The sequence below is a fragment of the Haliaeetus albicilla genome, chromosome 7 (genome assembly GCF_947461875.1).
Source record: "Haliaeetus albicilla chromosome 7, bHalAlb1.1, whole genome shotgun sequence".
Classification (NCBI taxonomy): Eukaryota; Metazoa; Chordata; class Aves; order Accipitriformes; family Accipitridae; genus Haliaeetus; species Haliaeetus albicilla.
Window position 1 is genome coordinate 20,288,201 of NC_091489.1, and position 19,877 is coordinate 20,308,077.

General features: G+C 42.3%; 1 protein-coding gene across 14 annotated transcripts in view; it reads left to right on the forward strand.

Moving 5' to 3' along the window:
* Positions 1-786: 786 nt before the first annotated feature.
* REPS1 (RALBP1 associated Eps domain containing 1) overlaps positions 787-19,877 on the forward strand; it is a 69,431-nt gene continuing 50,340 nt past the window's right edge. For 2 of the 14 annotated variants that reach the window (XM_069787174.1, XM_069787180.1), the window contains exons 1-2: positions 792-1,274; positions 17,818-17,941. In XM_069787174.1, the coding sequence (XP_069643275.1) occupies positions 1,122-1,274; positions 17,818-17,941 (277 nt within the window). In that variant the 5' untranslated portion in view covers positions 792-1,121. Of the gene's footprint in view, positions 1,275-17,817; positions 17,942-19,877 lie in introns of all 14 variants that reach the window. The other 12 variants (XM_069787173.1, XM_069787179.1, XM_069787181.1 and 9 more) reach the window with 10 other exon arrangements.

Here is a 19,877-nt window from a genome sequence, read left to right on the forward strand (position 1 = left end):
CGAGCTCTCGTCTGTCCTTCCTCGGCGGACGGATGTGCGGAGTCATTATCCCGGCCACTTCTCCTCGCGTGGAACGCGGTGTTGGTGCACGAGGTGCCGATGGTGGAGAGAGACAGCGTACTGAGGAAAGTAACCGTTTACAGCAGGATGGGTGACTCCTCACCAGTTACCGGGAGGATCGCCTGTACTCGGGACGGTCCTGGGTGCCCGAGCCCCTGGGGAGGCAGGCTCGGGAAGCCGCGCAACCCCGCCTCAGCACCTCAGGCTGCTGCTGCTGCTGCTGCTGCTGCTGCTGAGGCCGGCGGCTTGCTCTCGCCTGCTTCCCAGGCTGCTCCGCAAGAGGCGAGCGTTGTGGAGCTTGCCAGCAAGGCCGGTGACCCGCAGAGCCCCGCGGGACCGGGAGGGCTGGGCGGGCAGCGCTGCCGCGCGCCCCCGCCGCGCTCACCGGGCAGCTGCCCGGCGGGCCGCCCCGCCCCGCCACACCCATAGGGGGCGCTGCCGCGCACGGCCGGCCGGCCGGCCCGCGCCGCGCCGCACCGCGCCGCGCCGCACCGCACATCCGGGCCCCGGGGCGGCCCCCCGCTCCCTCTCTCCCGGGGGGCGCCGCCGATGGCGTCGGCACCGCGACGCGGGGGAGGGGGCGGGCCCGCAGGCGGCGGAGGAAGGCCGTTGGCCCTTGTCGCTGCTGCCCCCGCCCCCCCCCCCCGGGCCTGGCGCTTCCGCCGCCGCTCGCGCGGTGGGGCCGGCGGCGCTGCGGCCGCTGGGCGCTCTGCCCCCGCCTCCCTTTCCGGGGCGCGCGCGGGCCGGGCGGTCGGCGCAGGCGCGGGGGAAGGCGCGCAGGCGCGCCGCCGTGTGGGCGGGCGGTGGGGGGAAGGTGTGAGCTCAGCCGCTCGCGCGCGGCGGTTGGCTGAGGCGCGCGGCGGCCGGCGGCGTCCCGCACGCCCCCCACCCTCACCCCAGCCTCCCCCCCCCCCCGCGACGGGCCGGGCGGCGACGGGCAGCCCCGCGCGCGCTCCGCCGACCCCCGCCCCCCTCCCGCCCCTCCGCCGGCCGGGCCGCCGCCGTTGGATGCGGGGCGGCGGCGGCGGCAGGAGCAGCGCCGCGCGGAGCCGGGGTGTAAGATGGAGGGCCTGACGCTGAGCGAGGCGGAGCAGCGCTACTACTGCGACCTCTTCTCCTACTGCGACACCGAGAGCACCAAGAAGGTGGCGTCCAACGGGCGGGTCCTGGAGCTCTTCCGCGCCGCGCAGCTGCCCAACGACGTGGTCATGCAGGTAGCCGTGGCGGGCCCCCCGGGGGGGGGGGGGGGGGCGACGGGCTCGGGCGCCGCCCCGCCGTGACCGCCCGCGGGCAGAGCAGCCCCGTCCGGCGCAGCCGCCCCTCCCCGCCGCCGCGCTCGGCTCGGCCCTCGCCCCCCCCCTCGTGCGCGCCCGGCCGCCCTTTGGCGGGGGTCGTCCCGCCGGGGGTGGCGGGCCGGGGCGGGGAGGCCGGGGCGGCGGCCGGCGGGAGACTCGGGAGCTGTCGTCCGGGCCAGCAGCCGGCCACCTGAGCCCCGGCAGGAGGGGAAGGCTGAGCCTCTCCGGCGGAGAGGGAGGGGCGGGGGGCGCAGCGAGTTGCTGCGCCGAGCGTGCCTGCAGCAGGCCCCCGCTTGGGTACTCGTGGGGCCTCCGACTACGAGGCGGGGAAGGGGCTGTTGATCGTCTCTGCTGGCGACGTCCAGCAACTGGTAGGAGAGTGCCTGGTTTGCTTTGTGTCGGCAGAGGCCGTCCAAAGCGTGAGAACCCCGGAGCGGTTGGGGGATGCGGGGGAGATTCATCCCACAGTCAGCTGACGAAGAGCGACACAGAAGGAAAGCTGGGTTTGTATCGTCGGGCGCTGCTGACGCTGATCCACTTCGCCTAAGCCGTGCAGTCTTTTTTGGACATCGGTTCCCGGCAGGTGTTACCTTACCTGTAGTCATCAAGACGTTTCTAACAATGAAAAACGCAGCGCTAAGAATGACACGGGCCCCTACTTGCAATACGTATGTGCCCGGTTTTAGCACTGGCTTCCTTGGCCAGGTTACGTCTCAAAAGGCGTAGCAGCACTGCAGAGCTACCGACATAAAAAAGGGACGGTCTGCTCTGATGTGCCCTGTGTAATTATTTGAGGAAAGTATTCCCAGCGAACCATTCTTATGAACAGCTGTTTGTAATAATTTGCTGCTTCTGCAGTTCCCTCTGTCATTGTTCAGTGCTTTAAAGTTTGTGTAGTGTTTGGAGCTGCTGTGGGTAGAACTGTATCTAAAAAGCCATGCTGCTTTTTGTGCAGTTTCATCCTCAGCCTAGTGAGATAAGCAGACCTTCTAACAAAGCATTAAAGCTACTGCAGCCGGAAATACGGTACGCAATTTTCAGTGTTCTGCAATTTAGTACCAGATTTCAGGAGAATACTTAGGCTTAACTAGGGTTACTGTTGATGTGTTCTGGGCTCCTAAGAGCAATGTGGTTAGTTAAAATGAGTTTAATGTGGAAGGGGGCTGAATAAGAAATGCTTCTTACTAGTAAAACTAGTAATCCCTTATTTGATGACTTGTTAGACTGGACTTAATGGTAAGAGAGTCTGCATGCTCAGTATTGTGAGTGAGGTGTCTCAAGGGCCACCTGCTGCTTCTTTTTGTGTGTGGCCAACCCATTTCAGAAAAATCATCCCAGGAAAGTGAATGCTTACATGTTTGTTGTATTTAAAATCTATTTTCTCTAAAACTTGTCTGGACCACTGTATAGATGAAGTAGGCTTGTGCTAGAGATTTTGTTTCATGCAGGGATTTAGTGCAAGAACCTGGAAAGGCTTGGAAGTACTTGGAATTTGGAATACACGTGGTCACAGGTTATATCCTTGTCTGTTGCAGAGGAGGTTGGATGTTTTCTTGTAAAGTAGGTTGCGTCTGAAGAAGAGAAACTACTCAGGCATCATGCCATGGGTTCTACGTAAATTAACTCAAGAAGTAGACCTGTCTTATCACTGTAGTGATCTCAAGGAAAACCTTGCAGTTAAAATGGCAAACAAGTATTAGATTGCCTGAGGAATGAGACTGTAAATAATAGAAAGAAAGTCAAAATGCCCTTAGCAGTTTGACCTGTTACGAATGTCTTGTCTAATCACTGTTGGTCACCTGTAAAGTACCTTGTACTTGTGAGGGACAGAATCTAGTTGTCTAGTTATTTTGTGTTTTTCTTGAAGTATGGCTGTAACTCAAATTAACACAGGCATGAATACATGGGATGGGGGTTCTTTGAAAGGAAATTGCATTTGATGCTTTGGAAGCTGTGACTATGTTACTAAAACCTCAAGGTGATATAGCTTAAGGAATAGGGAAACCCTGTGAAAGAGATGGAATTTTCTTTTGACCACGTGGTACTGTGTTCTTACCTGCTCATCTGAAGCACCTGATGCTTGTGGGGAAAGGAACTTGATTCAGTTACCCAATTCTTATGTAATCCTGCAATGCAAGTGTAGTACTAGTCACGTGAATGCTAAGTACCTTCATAGGTGTGCAAAACATAGTACAAAATCACCGCTCTTCAAACTCACGGGGACCAAGTAGTCCCAAGGAATTACCTCAGAGTTTTTCCTCTTCAGTAGTGGAGGTCTGTAGATACTTTTGAATAATTCAGAATTGATTCTGTTGGAAACGAAAATGTGTGACAGTTGCATTTTTAGACCCATAACTTGTTTTGCTTGCAAATCTGTTGTTTAAAGTCTGGATATACATGCAAGCTTTCCTGCAAAGAGTTATGTTTGAGATACATCTTGCAGCAGGAAAAGTTAATGCATGTGGCCAATTGTTCCTAATCATTCTCATTTCTGCCTCTAAGGTACACTGTCAGCTGCCTATTAAATGGGAATAAATGAACATATAGAAGACTGAACAGTTATGGTTGTTGTATACAAATCACATGCTCACAAAGCAACAAAACCCTGGAAAAGAAAAGCTGTATGTCCACTTAGTACATGTCTGCAAAAGGGCAGCCTTATTACCAGAACGAAAATACCACACCTAAGGTGTTACAACCTTAACTGCGCATGTGAGAACACCAGCCTTTATTAACCCATATTTCTGCCTTTTTGTGCACATCCTTGAAATCAGCATTAAGGTAAAAGATTTGCATAAAACAGTAAATAAAAGTGTGTGTGTGTTGGGATAACAAGTCCAGCTACTTCCCAACAGTTACATGAGTCTTTTAAATTGCTCTCAGGTTGTGGTTTCACATTGCAGCTAAAGTAATGTAAGGGTGAGTTGCCACTGAAGGAGGTGGTTCAGTCTTCCCCCTTCCCCCAGCCATGTGCTCCTGCTGCTGCTTCTTGCAAAGATGCTAGTGCCTGTTGGATGCTGTTATATGCTGGCATCAGGGGCTATGCAGGCAGAAAGTTAATTACAATTTTTTGTTGATTTTAACTCTGTATCAGCCAATGGGGTTGAATGAATGTCAGTGCTGGCACAAGGAAGGAGGCAGGAAAACCATTTGCTGATGGAGGAGAAGAGGAGAACTTTCCTTTTTCTAGAGCAGTTGGGTTTTTCAGTTGTGACCTAGCATGGGTTTCATGGTATCTTAAACCACTAGGAGCTGGAGCTACCTGATGCTGGCACTGACATTCATTTGAACAGACAGTGAGCTGGTTCAGGGAGCTTGTTCAGCCAAAAGTTAGGGTTTTTTTGTGAAGTTATTTTTCACTTGACTCAGCTGCCTGAGCTCGTGGCTCAGTTGCATTTGTATCGGTGATTGTATTAGCAAGTAGTATGACACAACACAAGTGCTGCTGAGGAGCTGCCATCCACCCTGTGTACGTATTTCAGAAGCTTTCCTTTGATAAAGTTCTGGCCTGGTCCCGTAGTCTGAGTGTTAGCTGGGATTCATTAGGTGAACTCCTAGAGTGTATCTTCTAGGTTAGCTTCATACAAAAGAAATCTAGTTGTCTATTCTGGAGCGGCTGCACAGTATGAACCAGAGCAGTGAGGGTGACCAGGAAATTGGCTTCAAAAGTACATTTCACATCTGACCTAAAATGCTAATGTAGGTATGCTATTAAAGTCAGTTCTTGGTGCCTCTGGTGTTGGAGTTGCTTGTAAAAGCTGCAGTCATGCAAAAAATGTGTTGTGAAGTTCGTTACTTGTGCAGGGGATTTCATATAATAGCTGTCCCATTTGTTCAGTTTGTAGAGTTCTTATTTAGGTGATTTAATCACAATGTTTTACGAACTTGCGCTCTTCTCTTTGATTATGAATTGTAGAAACTTCACAAGACAAGAAGCAAATCAGTTGTGCATATGATAGTCACCTGAAATTAATGAGTCAAGGGATCTTGCTTTAAAATACAACATTACTATGAAACAACAAATATGCCAGTATTTATGTGTACTTTCTCTAAAACGAATGAATTGTCATCTTCAGTGTTGGCATTGTATGGCAATGTTACCTGACTGCTAATTTGGTGTTACAAAGTCTTTGAAATGACAGGTGAATCATACAATTACACCCAGTTTCTTCAATTACAATATGATTGCATTAGCCCGTTAAAAACCTAGTATAAAGCCTATTTTTGGCTCTCGTTAGCCAATTTCAAGCTTTTTCTTTGATTTCTAAGGAGTCTTTACAGACAGATTAGTTTTGATTGTTCTTGTCATTGATGGAAAAAATTACTGTCTCTGGTTGTCTACCTCAACTCTCTGTCAGAGTTTGCTGCCTTCACATCAGAAGTTGTAAGAAGGTGCATACCTGTGATGCAGCTGCTTCATTGCAAAGTCTAGAGTCTTAGCGTAAAGCCTCATTCATCAGCTACAATTTCGGCACTGTGCAGAAAAACAGCTAAGGTGCAGGCATATGCTGCCTTCTGTTGTTCTTGGGGTGATAGCTTTTGGCAAACATGGGGAACAGAGAACACGGAATGGTAGCCTCCTTAGATGCGAGAACTCATCTGCTAGCATGTGGTGCCATTATAACTGGAATTATAAGCCATAGTCAAAACATGGGAAAACAAAATTGCGGATTCGTGGTTTAAAATGTTGGCCACTTTGTTGGAGAATGGATGTAGAAAGTGATCTAAGAAGAATAAAAACTTGTTCACAGTGATTTTATTGTTGCAGTTGGTGTTTCAGTGAATTTTCCTGCACGAAGACTACCTGTTTATCAAATCAGTAGAGTTTACTAAATGCTAACTGCAAATGGAAGCTGAGCCAGGGCACGCTTAGGGTTACCTGTGTGGTCGAGACATGCAGAAGACTCAACCTTGTTCTGGTTAATTTGCTGGATTTATTATCTCTTCAGAGCTGGTGGGGTAAGAAGTTAGAACTCCTTATATGCAGCAAATCCCATGCCTTCCTTTCAGCAATTTGGTTTTGGAGTAGATTTAAAAATACACAGAACTTTCAGATCTTTTTAAAAAAAAAAAAGTATGCTGTGTAAAAAGCTTTCCTTTCCTAATACTGACCTTTACCTAATCTGCAAACAAGCCCAAATTTTAAAAAGAAATCACTTAATTGAATCCAACCCCTACATTTTGGGTTTATATTTTTTATTTTAAAGCTTACAGCTTTTCTATGTGACATTTTAAAATAAAATTAGTTTAGATTTCTTCTGAGGCAATATTCACAACCGGTCATTATTAAGGCATTTTTCCAGTGCAGAAATGTATAACTGTAGCATTTTTCTTACTTATAATATTTTGTTAGTCTGAGCACCATAAAGTTGACAAGTCTGTAGCCTTTTATGATTATAATCATACGCAATTTATATATAAAATTTATATATAATATTTAAAGGATGTTTGTACGTACATTATGCTGTATCTCAGTTCTCATTTAGGGAATGAGTTGTTAGAAATTTGTTGTAAATACAAACAGTGCCTGGATCCGCAGTTTAGAGTATCCAGTTTGTGAATTATGGAGGGTTTTTTTCCCCTCAGATGTTAATGTAATAGAGTATTTTTCTTTCCTCTCAGCTGAGCAGTAGGTTAGTTTTGTTCCTCTGTAATGATGAGATGTATAAGCAGTCTACTCTCTGTTAGTGCCAGAAATGGCTCTTAGTCTGCTCTAACCTGTGAATTGTGCTTTGAGTTTTCTGCAGTGTTCTGGTAAAAATGTTTACTTTAATGATGTTACCTTCACAGAGGCTATAGTGAGCTGCAAATTGTTTACAGTTTTTCAGTTTGAGTAATCTCATGTCTCAGCAGAATTTAGTCAGAGAATAATCATTGGTTTTGAAGTGAAAGACAGGAAGTTAATAGCAAAACTTTAGGAGTGTAGATTAAGTCTATTGGACTTACATTTGTTTTCAGCTGATTTCTCAGTGTAATTGTTTTTCAGCCTTTGAAATTGACTGGCATTCATACTGTATAGTCACTTATATAGTAAATAATTCCTTCATAATTCTGAATGCCAGCACAGCACTCAGCTAATTTCAAGTATCACAGCTCAGCTTTGTTTGAAAACAGTATATTTTTTTCTTTTTAAACATGCTGTCGGATGACAGCAGGGATGATTAATACCCATTCTGGCATGGCTGGATAGAATTCTAAAATCTATTCAGAAATATCAGGGCCTTTGGCAAACACAGCTGTCTTAGAATCAAGTTAGCTGTACAAAATTATGGATTGTAAACTTGATCTCTTTCCTGTAAAGGTGATTCTTTTGTATTAGAAGTTTTGAGCACTTCACCCACTGTCTGTGAAAAATGGCAAGTGTGTCTTCATCTGAGTCTGATCTTCAATAAATATTACTGCAGATACTGTGAAATGATAGGACTTTGCCGGCAGTCTCTATGACTTTTCAATTATATTTGCTAGCTTTCAAAATATTAGTCCTTACAGACAAGTTTCACACCTATTGGGTCATAAATATTTGCCGTTTAGATCAGCCCTTCTCATAGAATTCCTAGACTTCAAATTGGAGTTCTGCTCTGTGCTTAAATGAGTTTGAAGTCAGAAGTGAGTGTAGGAGCAATATGTTGACTATCAAATTTTTCTCACTGGAGTTCCAGTAATGATTAGTGTAAGAATGTATTTCCCACTTATTCTTTTTCCTTTAGCATTTCTTTAGACCATGGGGCTATTATTAAGCCAGTGGTGTCATTCTTTCTGAACTAACTTACTGAGTTGGTGATAATGTTTGTGACTTGCTTGTTTTTCCAGTTGGGTTTCGTATCTAAAGAGTTAAATTATCCCCCGCACTTCTTATACAAAAAAATACATTATGACTTAGGTGTGCCTGTCTGTGTATAGGAACTGTGTTTTGATAGGTTAAAGGACTTGGAAAAGATGACAGTCTGACCTGAATTTCTGAAATGATTGACTTCTGACATCTAAAATGCTCCTGAAGTATAGTAACAGCAATGAGTAGGCTCAGTTTCAAATATATTTTTCAAGTTCAGTAATCCCAGAAAAGGGTGACCAGGACTGAGCTGTGTAAAATTTAGCATTAGGTGCTGACTTACTCCAGCTTCAGACTATTAGTTGTGAATTTTGTAGAAAAGTCTGTTCTTACCGCAATAGTGCGTATGACTTTGTTTTTTCTGAATTAAAATGTCTTAAATCATTTAAGACCTAGTGTTAGCAGCTCTGTTCTGAGTCTCAAATGTAGCTCTGTGAAGCTGCAGTTTTTAGAACTTTAAACTGAGGTGTGTTTAAACTTTGATAGACACATTGTTAAGACTTGTTAAAACAGATGGAGATGGGAAGGCAGCATAAAGTAATGGGCACAGTAGCTTCAGGTAAACTTGTACGGAAGTGCTCGGGAATAACAAGACCAGATCTGAGCAGTCCTATTTGGCCAGGCCACAGCACAACCACTAAATCTCAGATCAGAGAATGCCTTAATCTTCATTTTACATTAGCAAAAAGCCAGAAGCTTGTGTTCATTCTTCGAGGCTTTTCTGTCTTACGTTTGTTCTGGCATAGTGATGAAAGGTGATGTGTGGAGAAAATATTGAAATCAAAAAAGTAAGAAAATGAGTATTAACAAGGAACATCAATCACTGGAATGCTTCCATTACAGAGGAGGTCTGAAAGGAATCAAAATGTCTATATAAATGCTGCTCTCTTCAGCATTTAGCACTTAAGTAGAAATTTTGCAGGAAAAATACTCAACTTAGTGCTGCATGGCAGGAGCATCCACAATTAGAACGTCCATGTGACCTCCCTCCCACTATTGGTTATTGGAGTAATAATTTGAAATACTAACTATATTATTGCTGTCAGATACCTCTCCAATGCCTGCTGAAGCTAGATGCTGTCTTGGTGCTTATGTGTATACTTTGGCTGCTACTGGTTGTTCCAGAAGAGACAATCACTTGAAAGTTATAGAATCATCCTGGAGTCTCAAATTGTCGCAGACTGACTCAGGCATTGAGAGTTCCTGCTACAGTGTGTTTTTTCATCTCCTATTGCTTGAACTCTTCATGGCACCATCGGGAAAAAGGAGACACCCTTGTTTTGAGGGCAGTTCTTGGCAGCCTGGTATGTGAATATGTCTTTCCCTTCTAAGGAGGGTTTCTTTGGGCAAGGCACAGAAGTTGGAGTTGCAAGTGCTCTTAATGCAACATTCTGTTCAGTTGCTCCATCTCTACCTTTTCTGCCTCTCTTAAATGCAAAGCATGCAACTTTCTTGAGGCTGCAGCCTTACAAGAACTTTAGAGTCAAATGAACAAACTATTGCTATCAGCCACATATTCCCATGTGCCTTGTAGCTGCTGAGGTGTTTGTTGGTTGTACAGTAGACAGATTCAGTTTAATAAAAGAGTAGCACAGTAACTTTTAGCTGGCTTACTGAGTGGAGTAATCATACTGTGTGATCAGATAGATGAGCAACAAACAGTTAGTGCTCAGGAATGGGGAACTGTGTAGCTGAGAGCAGAGGAGGGAGGAGCTGTTTAGGTTAAGTAGTAATGTGAAATTGCATGGGAAGAAGAGACAGGTATGTGGAATATCTCCTTCTTTTAAAAGAACCTCTCTTTGTGCATCAAGAATTAGAAATGGTTCTTGTAGGTCCCCAGGCTGTCTTTTGCTGCTTCAGATTTTTTTTATTTCCAGTTCTTCTTGCTGCTTTATTACCATTACTGCTTGTAAGGTACCTTTCTCATGAGTACCTTCTCTGCCAGAACAGCAGTAGAGAGAATCTTAATGCAAGCAAAGAGCAACTCTGCCTTGAGGTCTTCCAGCTGTGACTTTTTACTTGAGAGGATAGTAGTTGCTTTCTAAGTGAGTCTTCATCTGGCTGTTTGGATTTTCCTTTGTTGGTGCTATTGAACGCGTCAGAAAGGAATGTGCTTCTTTATGCTGTCCTCTTTTTGAGAGTATTTGGCAATGACTTGTTTATGAGTTATAGTCAAGTAGGACAGTGTATGGCTCTAGATCTTTGGAGAAGTGGCTGCTTTAAATCAGTATCTTGAACTTTTTGTAGTTGCTGTGCAGCTGCCTCATCTTTGTGGATTGACTCATGGTGGTTACCATGTACTACCAAATCAAGAAGGGAACCACTGACCTCTAGAGAGCTGTGGAGCTCTGCATAAGAGTCTCTGCAGGTAAGATTCATGTGTATGGCTTTTAACAGCTTTTGCAGGAGCTGTTAGGAAGACCACAGACTTTGATTGAAAATGGAAAAATCAAAGCTACTGCATTAGGAAGTGTCTTTGATAAGTGAGGCTAATCCACCATAAACATATGTGCTAGCAGGAACAACAGGAGATGCTGCAGACTGCTTTTGGAATAGGTTGAAGTCAGGAATGACCTAAAATACAACTGGTTCAAAAAGTACTACAGTAGGTGAAAATTCTACGTGTGGGGTTTTTTTGTGTGTGTGTGGTGTTCAACATATTTGCTTGTTAAGATACATATTTATTATGTGCATCTGTCATAAATAGGAGTTTGAAATTTTCAGTGCTTTTTGTTTGTTGCTTTTCTATTAACAGTGTGAAAGCATGACTCCAAATCTGCCAACCCCTGCCAACTCAGGGAATGGACACTTGTAAAACATCCCAAAGTACAGGGGCAGAATGATTCCTCTGAGGCTTAAAATACTGGGTCATTTTTTTGAACAGCTAATTCTTTATTTCTGATGTGATTAATTCTGAAATTTCATTTGACTGAAACATGTTTGGACCTGAAATGACCTGTGGAATGGGAAAGTTTTGTTCTAAGTATCTATAGAGAATTAATTGTCAGAGCTGATGAGTAGCTTTTTCTTCCTGTTGGTATTCTAGCAGTCTGCTTCCACTGTGGATGCGTGCGGTGTGAAAATCAAGGGTGGAGAAATACTAGGAGAGGCTCAGACAGTAGGAGACTCTAAGTAGTTCATTGCCAGAGAGCGTGTGTCATCTTGGAAGTCCTCCAATACTATTGGTTTTATTTCTTTAAAGGCCTGTGTTCTCAAGCCAGGTTTGTGGCATTGACTGAGATCCATCTTCATGGAACAGTCAGTAAGACTTAAAAGGAAGACCTTACTAGTTCTTATGCAACAAAGTACCACAATGTCCCAAATATACTCTGTGCCTGGGAATTCTTAGTATCAACTAATTAACTATTATTTACTACTATGCTTCTTAAGTACCTAATAAGATAAATGTATGTATTAGAGGTAAGGCTATACTTGCTGTTCAGCACATACACATTTCCTACTTCACGCTTATTGAATTAAATACAGCAGTTCTTTATATCCTTCATAAATGCATTTTGCAAATGATCTTCAGATAGGTGTAAGACTGTTTAAATATTTATCATGTACTGCTATTAATGCTGAAACATAGAATTCAGAGCAATACCTGAACTGTTTCTTTTCGTGGTGTTTTTTTGTCCTGTCTCCAATTTTTTTTTTTCTTCTTATGTGCCACCATGTGCCAAGGTTTGTGGAGCCTAGCAGAGAACTGGGTCAGTGACTTGACTTGGTTAAAAATAACTCATCAAGAGAAGGATCTTTGTCAGTTCTCCTGTCTTGTTCCTGCTACGCAGTGCTGTCAACAACTGTTGCATCTGAGAAGCTACATGTCAAGTGAGATTTTTCTGAAGAAAAGTTAAAAATTCTAGATGAATAACTAATCAGTATTGCTTTGTCCAGTTGATGATAGGTGAAAGACTGTAGTTAGAAAACTGTGTCAGGCTGTGGTCTGCAATTAGTGAGACAGATTGAGATAAATGAAGTGACAGGAATTGATGCATTGAACAGTGGTTGCAGAATAACAAGATTACAGTGTAATGAATTGTGAGGACAGAAAGTTACTCAACCTGGGAAAAAAGCACGAAGGAGTTTTTCATATGTTTTTGGTATGTAGTGATGGTCAGGTTTTTCTTCTGCTATAATAGCAATGATTAGGAAATATTTTTTCTCAGCTTCCCTTATACATCTCCAGATTACACTGCACTGTAGAGGTATGGTTAATTTTTGTTGTAGCTGAGGTGAGCAGATTACATGACTTCAGAAGAGCACTTTTGTAGGACAGCATATTCTAGTACACAATTTGAGGCTGTATGGCAATAAACTTTTAATTTGGAAAACATCCTGTCGTATCTGTTTAATGCTTAAGCTTGCAAAGGGCTTTAGAATTCTTATCAATGAATTGCTGCATATGAGATACAGAAATAACATTTTTGACATGATAATGTTTTTCATTTTAAACTGTGAAACAAAATCAGTCTGTATTCAGTTACGTTTTCATTAAATAACCTAAAACTGAATACAGGTTATTCTTTTTTAAAATTCTAGCTTTTTTTAAATCTGAGGTAAAACATTAGTGGTTTTTTTTTTTAATGCATTGCTTGCTTTTCATTAAATGTTATTGTCAATATGCACAGTAAAACTCAAAAATCATGTACTAAATACTGAAGCACAAGTATATTCATATGTTCTGGTTTAACTCAAGCTTGTATCATATATTGTAAAATGAATGTGAAAACTTGTTTTGCACCTCTGGTGCATGGTTTATATTGTTCATGGTGATTGTTTCATTTAAACATAAGAGAAGGGTTTTGTACTGTAAGGGTGATCAAACACTGAAAGAGGTTGCTCAGAGAGGTTGTAGTCTTCCTCCTTGGATATACTCAAAATCCAACTGGACATGGTCCTAAGTAACCTGCTGTAGCTGAACCTGCTTTGAGCAGTGTCAGTGGAGTGGGTGATCTCCAGAGGACCTTTCCTAGCTCAATTATACTGTGCTTCTACATAGGGTTTCTTTGTGTTTATTAATTAAAAAAAAAAAAAAAAGTCTTACACCAACAATGCAAACGTGAAAATTCCTGCCAAGTCACAGTAGGACTACTAGAATACCTCAAATTAAGAATGTGTTAATAAAATTAGGACCAAAATGTATATTCTGAATCCCAGTTCTTCTTTCTTGCTTTGTATCAATACGTTTGTTTTGTTTTTTGTTTTGTTTTTTTTTTTGTGGGTAGGTCTCTGTGTTTATGTCCTAGTTTGGATGAGGTGATACAAAAGGTCCTCCTTTGAGCTTGTTCATTCCTCCCTCCCATCAGCATATACCATGTGTGTTGTAGCTTCCAGCCTTTGAAAGGTGCCTTGAAGTCTTGCCTCTTACCACCCTCTGGTATGGAACAGTAGGTACTTTAGTAAAGTCTCTCCAAGTAGATGAAAATATTTTTATCTTTACTATGTAGGTGACATGCATGTTGCTTCATTTATTGTTTTACCATTGAAGTCATCCCTGTTTAAATACTGTTGTACTTTTGCATGAATAATATTTACAGATAATGGGCTTGATTTGTCTTGTAGAAGAACCTGGGGGCAGGTGGACTGTGATATTCTGGAAGACTCTCCCAGAGAGGTTTTCTGAGTTCTGGAAAGTGTGTTTCATTTGATACAGATGTGATTTGTTCCACTTCACCTGGAATTTTTAAAGGTTCTCAAGTCTTAGGTTTTTTTGTTCACAAACGTTTCCAAGTTCAAGGACCTCTTATTTGAGACCTGTAAGAGTTCTAGAAGGTATGTGCTTGAAACAGTGCCCTTTGTCAACATACTGCTTCCTGTGCAAGTCCAGTCTGCGCCAATTCCTGATATTGTTGATGCTGCTGTTACTTCTTTGCAGTATGATGACTGAGTGTGCAATTTCATAATTTACAGCTACCGCACTGAGGTTGTTTTTTGTATCGACAGGTTCCAGCAGTTCTAGAGCTTCAAAAAGTTGTTGGCCTTAATCTGGTTAATTGCAGTAGTGTGACCTCAGGATCTTCATATTTAAGGAGATGAAAACAGTCATGGAGCATTTTGTCTTGAAGATGGCTCTGCATTCCTTGAAGAGTTTAAGGAATTCCTTATCCTCTCTTTTCCTAAGAAGATGAAAGCCCTAACCATAAATCTTGGAAGCTATCCCTTGATTATTTTGTTATTATCCACCACCCCACCCCCTTTCCCCCCTGGTCAGTATAGCTTATTACCTGTTGAATATTTAAATCCTCTTTCAAGGAGATTATAGCTAGGCTGTTTTGAGTGTGTTCAAGCATGCTGTCAGTCCACAGAGGAGTTTCCACTAGAAGTTTGCATTTAATGATTTTACTCCACCTTCAGTCATGTTTCTGATTGGGTTATATTCTGTGTTTGAAATAGAGGACTCCTTTAGCTATCTATGGGTGGGTTTGACAGCTACTTGTTCAGCAGCAAAAGGGTATTCTTTTCTGTTGGTTGTTTTGTGGTTGGTTTTTTTTGTATCCTTTTTCCTTTTTGTGATACACTAGATGTAAGTATTTTCTAGATTTATATCTATTTACTTTGAATCCGTGCTTGTCTTTCCTTTCTTATACTTACTTGCCGTGGTAGCTTAATTATTAATTCAGTTTTTAACTGAAACTTTTTTCAATCTGGCAGTACTGACTAGCTCTAAACAAGATAATTTCTAGTCCAGCATTGGCTTTGAAATTGCCCAAAGCCATTACTGCCTAATGATTCCATAGCCTCCAAATACCTGCATCATTGCTTCCTTTCATAAGAAGCTTTTCCAGAGTCTGCTCAGTTATTCATCTGTCAATGCTAGGCCATTGGATCCACAAGCTTTTTCTGTGTTGGGTGTAGTCAAGTATGTGGATGTTCATCAGTCTTCCAGGATACAGTGCTTTAAAAAAGGAATTGTTCTTGCTGTTGCACTGGTTTTGATTGCTACCTGTCTCTTGAATCTCCACTGCTTTAGTTCTGCCAGTTATTTAAACTTAGTGTAAGTATTTTAGGTTGGCTACAGGCAATTTATTTTAGATGTTGATGCCTCAGTGTTTTTATTGAGTTGTCACCTGTCAATTTACACTGTCACTTCTTTCCTCGTGGCACTTTTTGTAGTCCAACCAACCTATTGAAACTAATTTATTGTAGTCAACTGAACTGAATTATTTCCTTTTAGTTACTGTACTTTATAAAATGCCCTGTTATCCCCTGACTTCTGTCCATACATCATGCTGCAGAAATACGATAATGGGAAAATACAAATGACACAGGTGCTGTAGGACAACGTGAGAAGTATAATGCAGACATAGTCAAGTGATTTAATGCAGCTAGCTTCTGTCCAGCAGGATCTGAGCTGCATGCACAGCCCTAGACCTGCTGATCCTCTTGGGTCTTGCTGATCCTCTTGGGTCTTCCTTGGGACTAAGTATTTGTCAACTTCCCACACCTTCCTGTGACAGGTTTTACAACAGCTTATTTTCAAGAGGTCCTAGAATCCTGGTGCATGGTAAGGAAATACCCAAGCAGCTTTTTGGTGAGCCGTATCTAGCTCAGCTGTAGTTAATAAACCCATCTGTTTGATTGTACAGAGTTACCAAAGTCTATTTCCTGTTTCAGCAGTGCTGAAGCACACAGACTAACTCTTTGTGGATCATGTACTTCAGTTGCTGCTGTGTGAAAATGTAGCTGGCTTTTTCCACTTGGAACTTGCTTGCAAGCAGGGCTCCTCTGCCCTTCAGAACTGTGTCCTCTGAAAGCTGGGAAATCTTTCAGGATGGCTTTCTCTAAGCCCAGTAACAGTCCGTCCCAGTAGTTAGAAAAATGAGCAGATGTGTCAAGAGCCCAGATTTGCCAAACAGGGAACTTATGACTGAGCTCTGGTGGGAATGGTGAGGAGAGAAGTTAGCGCCCATGAATGTAGATGAAGTTGAGATTCTCAGTGCCTTCTCTGCATTGATCTTCACAGATAAGGTCTCATGGGCCTTTGTGCCTGGAGATGGGATTGAAGGAGGAGAGAAACTAGTCGCACTACAAGAAGATTGATGGATCTCTTGAGAAATCTCAAGTTCATGGGATTAGATGGGATGCTTCTGAGGGTGCTGAGAGAGCTAGCTAATGTCATTGCAAGCTGGCTTTCTCTCTGAATAGTTGTGGAGATCAGGGGTGGGCCTCAATGACTGGAGAAAGACACGTTGCAGCCATCTTCAGGAAGGGCAGGAAGGTTGATTTGGGGAACTGCAGGCTGGTCAGCTGCACTTTGGTCCCTGAGAAATGGTGGAGCAGGTCTGCTTGGAAGCCGTTTCTGGGCATATGAAGGTGAAAACAGTAATTAGGATTAGCAAGCATGGATTTACCAAGAGTACTTGTCAACCACATCGTCTGCTGTGATGGAAAGACTAGAACTGTGGTTGAGGAGAGAAAAGCAGTGATGTCATCTACCTTGACTTCAACAAGGCTTTCACCATGGTGTCCAAGAGCATCCTTGTGTCTCATTTGGAACATTACAGTCTAGATGAGACTGCTAGATAGATAAAAAGTCTGGATCATGGAGCTCAGGGAGTCTGATTTGGGATGTGTCATGCTTCATATCTTACCAGTGACCTGGCACAAGCAGGAATGCACCCTCAAGTTTGCAGGTCTTCAGTGTGGAGGGGTGTGCAGTCAGTATGTTTGTATACATGGCTGCTGTCTGGAGGGACCAGAATTCATAACAAAAGACAAAACCACCTTTCTGTTATATTGAATACCAGGGGAAGAAAAGGGAATAACACCACTTCTTTGTTGTATTTCTTAAATGAAATGGCATCTGTTTGGCATTGTTTGAAGAACCTGAAGTTCTGCATTCTCCTTCAATGCTGAAATCCATGCATGTGTGTGGATACTTCTTTGTGCTCTGAATGAATGCTTTATAGGTTTGTTTTATAAGTTAAAAGTTGAGCTATAGCAAGCTTGTATCAGAAAAGGCTGGAAGGTACTATTTGCTATTGTCTAGCTTTTTCACTTTTTATAAATTCTAACCTCGTTACTGAAATTCTTCAGGGAGAAATCTGGGTGCAGAACATTCCTCTAACTTGATCAGTAACACACTATTCAATTTTGTCTGAGAATGATTTGAAAGTCTTCATTTTGTGTTTCTGGATTACATCTGAATATAATACTAAAAATGTTGAATGCTATTCCTTTTCTGTTGGAGTTACTGAGGCTGAACAATAGAGCTGTTAATGGAATAGCTAATAATGGCATAGGATGTTTATTACGTGCTTTCTTGTTATTTGGGGGGGGGGTGTTTGGTTGGTTTTTTTTAAACAGGAACATGACCCCAATTACTCTCTCTTACTGTGTCTCACATCAACTCTGTAGAACCTCTAAAACCTAGGTGAAAGAAAAGGTCGATAATTGGGAAAAACTTAAGTTTTAGACTTGTTTTTGCTGGTTGTGAGGAATCACATACTCTGACTCATGTCACGTAATATTTAGAGATTGCACATGAAGTTGTTACTGAAAGGTTGTACATAGGAAGTTGTTACAAGCATTTAATGCAAGGCGTGCTGCTCTTAAATGTATGAAATTGCCTCTGTAGAGCAGTTTGCATTTTAAGTTTCTTTGTACAAGTAACTATGTGTTTTGTTTCAGATTATGGAGCTCTGTGGTGCAACAAGACTTGGCTATTTTGGAAGAAGTCAATTTTACATTGCTTTGAAACTTGTTGCTGTGGCCCAGTCTGGTCTCCCTCTAAGAGTGGAAAGCTTAAATACAGGTAAATCGCAGGACTGGGGGGGGGGTGGAATTAAGTTGTTAAGCGGAATTATTGTCCTTGGTTCACAGATTCTTGTAGAGTGACCTTGTAAATTAGTGTAGTATGTCTTTTTATATATGTTGCTAACTTAAAAAAACAAAGTGGAGAAACTGTGAGGGGGTGTATTCTTACTATGCAATAAATAGGAGGTGAAATACCTTACTCTTATTGAATAAGTATTATGTTCATCACAGGGTAAATGAACAACTACTGCTGACTTGTGTAGGTTCAAGTTCATTCTATAGATTACTAATGTGAGAACTTGTGTGCTATCTCCTCTGAATAAAGTACTAATAGGACTAATGTGAATTGGAACAAAAAGAAGAATGCAACATTTGCGGGATTTTGTAATTGCTGAGTTTATGAAGCCTTGATTGCAACAAATGAAAGGTCATCTTTTCTAAAGTCATATTCCTTTGCATTTGGCTTGGCAGTTTTCTCCCTTCTTAGTGCAAATATGTAGATTAGTGGTTTAAGGTTTTTCTAGTGAAAAACCTGACCTGTAAAAGATCTTTCAAGTCTGTTATCAGCCAAAACACCTGTTATCCTACTTTTCAAAGGTCAGCTGTGGTGTGGGTAGTGAAATAGGAACAGGAGAAAGACTCTTTCTGGGAAGATGGTTCAGAACAGCAAACAGCAGAAAGAGTTTTGATATGAGGCTTTACTGTAGCCTTCTGAGTGACATAAGCGGATCCATGTCAGTGTTGCTCTGTAAGATGAAAAGAGACCTAGGAAGATGAAGTAGTGAGTTTAAGCCACTGTAGCCCTTTGCAGTGTAGTACATGACTTGCAACTTAAAAATATCTGGAGCACAGCTTTGCATTAAGGCGACTTCCCTAGTAGATTTTGTCTAGAATACATGTTATGATAATATATATGCGCTAGTAGTTAAAAGAAAGCTCTAGGAGTTTTTTGTGTCTAAATTATACAGATTAAACACAGTAGTTAAGAAGACTACATTAAAAACAATCTGATAGGTCTGAGGTATTTGACAAAGCTATAAAAAAGAAAGGAATCATCTTGTATACTTTTACAGTTATGTTTATTCTAGGCTCGTACAAACACTATATACTGTTTTCACGGGTTTTTGTAGCTTTTTGGAAAAGTACATCGTTTCAGTTAACTTTTTGCTACTGTACAAGTTCCTTTCTGCTCACAAGCCACCCTATGTTTATAAACCATTTCCCTAGTTTTCCTGATGAGTGTTCCCAAATCTAAAGCTTCAGCAAGAATGCCCTAGAATCAGAAAGTTGGAAAAGGGACCTTTGACTCTTAATATCTGATAGAACTGGAACTTGATGTAACAATTGTGGGATTTCTCATCAAATGCCTGTTGAAGAAGGCAAAGACTAAAATCTGTGTATGTACCTTTTTCCAGGGGTTTCATATGCTTGGTTTTATTTTAATGCAAGATACCTTAACTGGAAGGAGCTTTTCTAATTAAAAAAAAAAAAGTCAGAAGAAATTTGAGGGAAGGAACTGAAATAAAGGTACAGGATTCATTCCAAAATATCAAATGTTGCTGTAAAATTAGCAGCCATTGGGACTTCTGTAATGGAGTACATCTCCTTGATTCATGACAATACTAGAGATACTTGTAATGGTTTCTGGACTTCTAGGAATAATTTTCTGTAACTGGCTCCAGACCTACTAAATACAACAAGTACAATTGACAGAACATTTATTTTTACCCTAACTGTTTTTAGCTTTGGTTGTCTGTTGCCTTGGTTGCAGTGGTTCCAGTCCTGTCTGTGAAGTTCCTGCTCCTAGGATGATTCAAGTGTTGTTGTAGCAGCTAACTAAACAGCTAAAATACGGCAGGCTGAAGACTTACAAAATGATTCTGAGCTTGGGTTACCTTCCTTTGAAAACTGGGGTTTAGCAGCCTGGCCAGCTG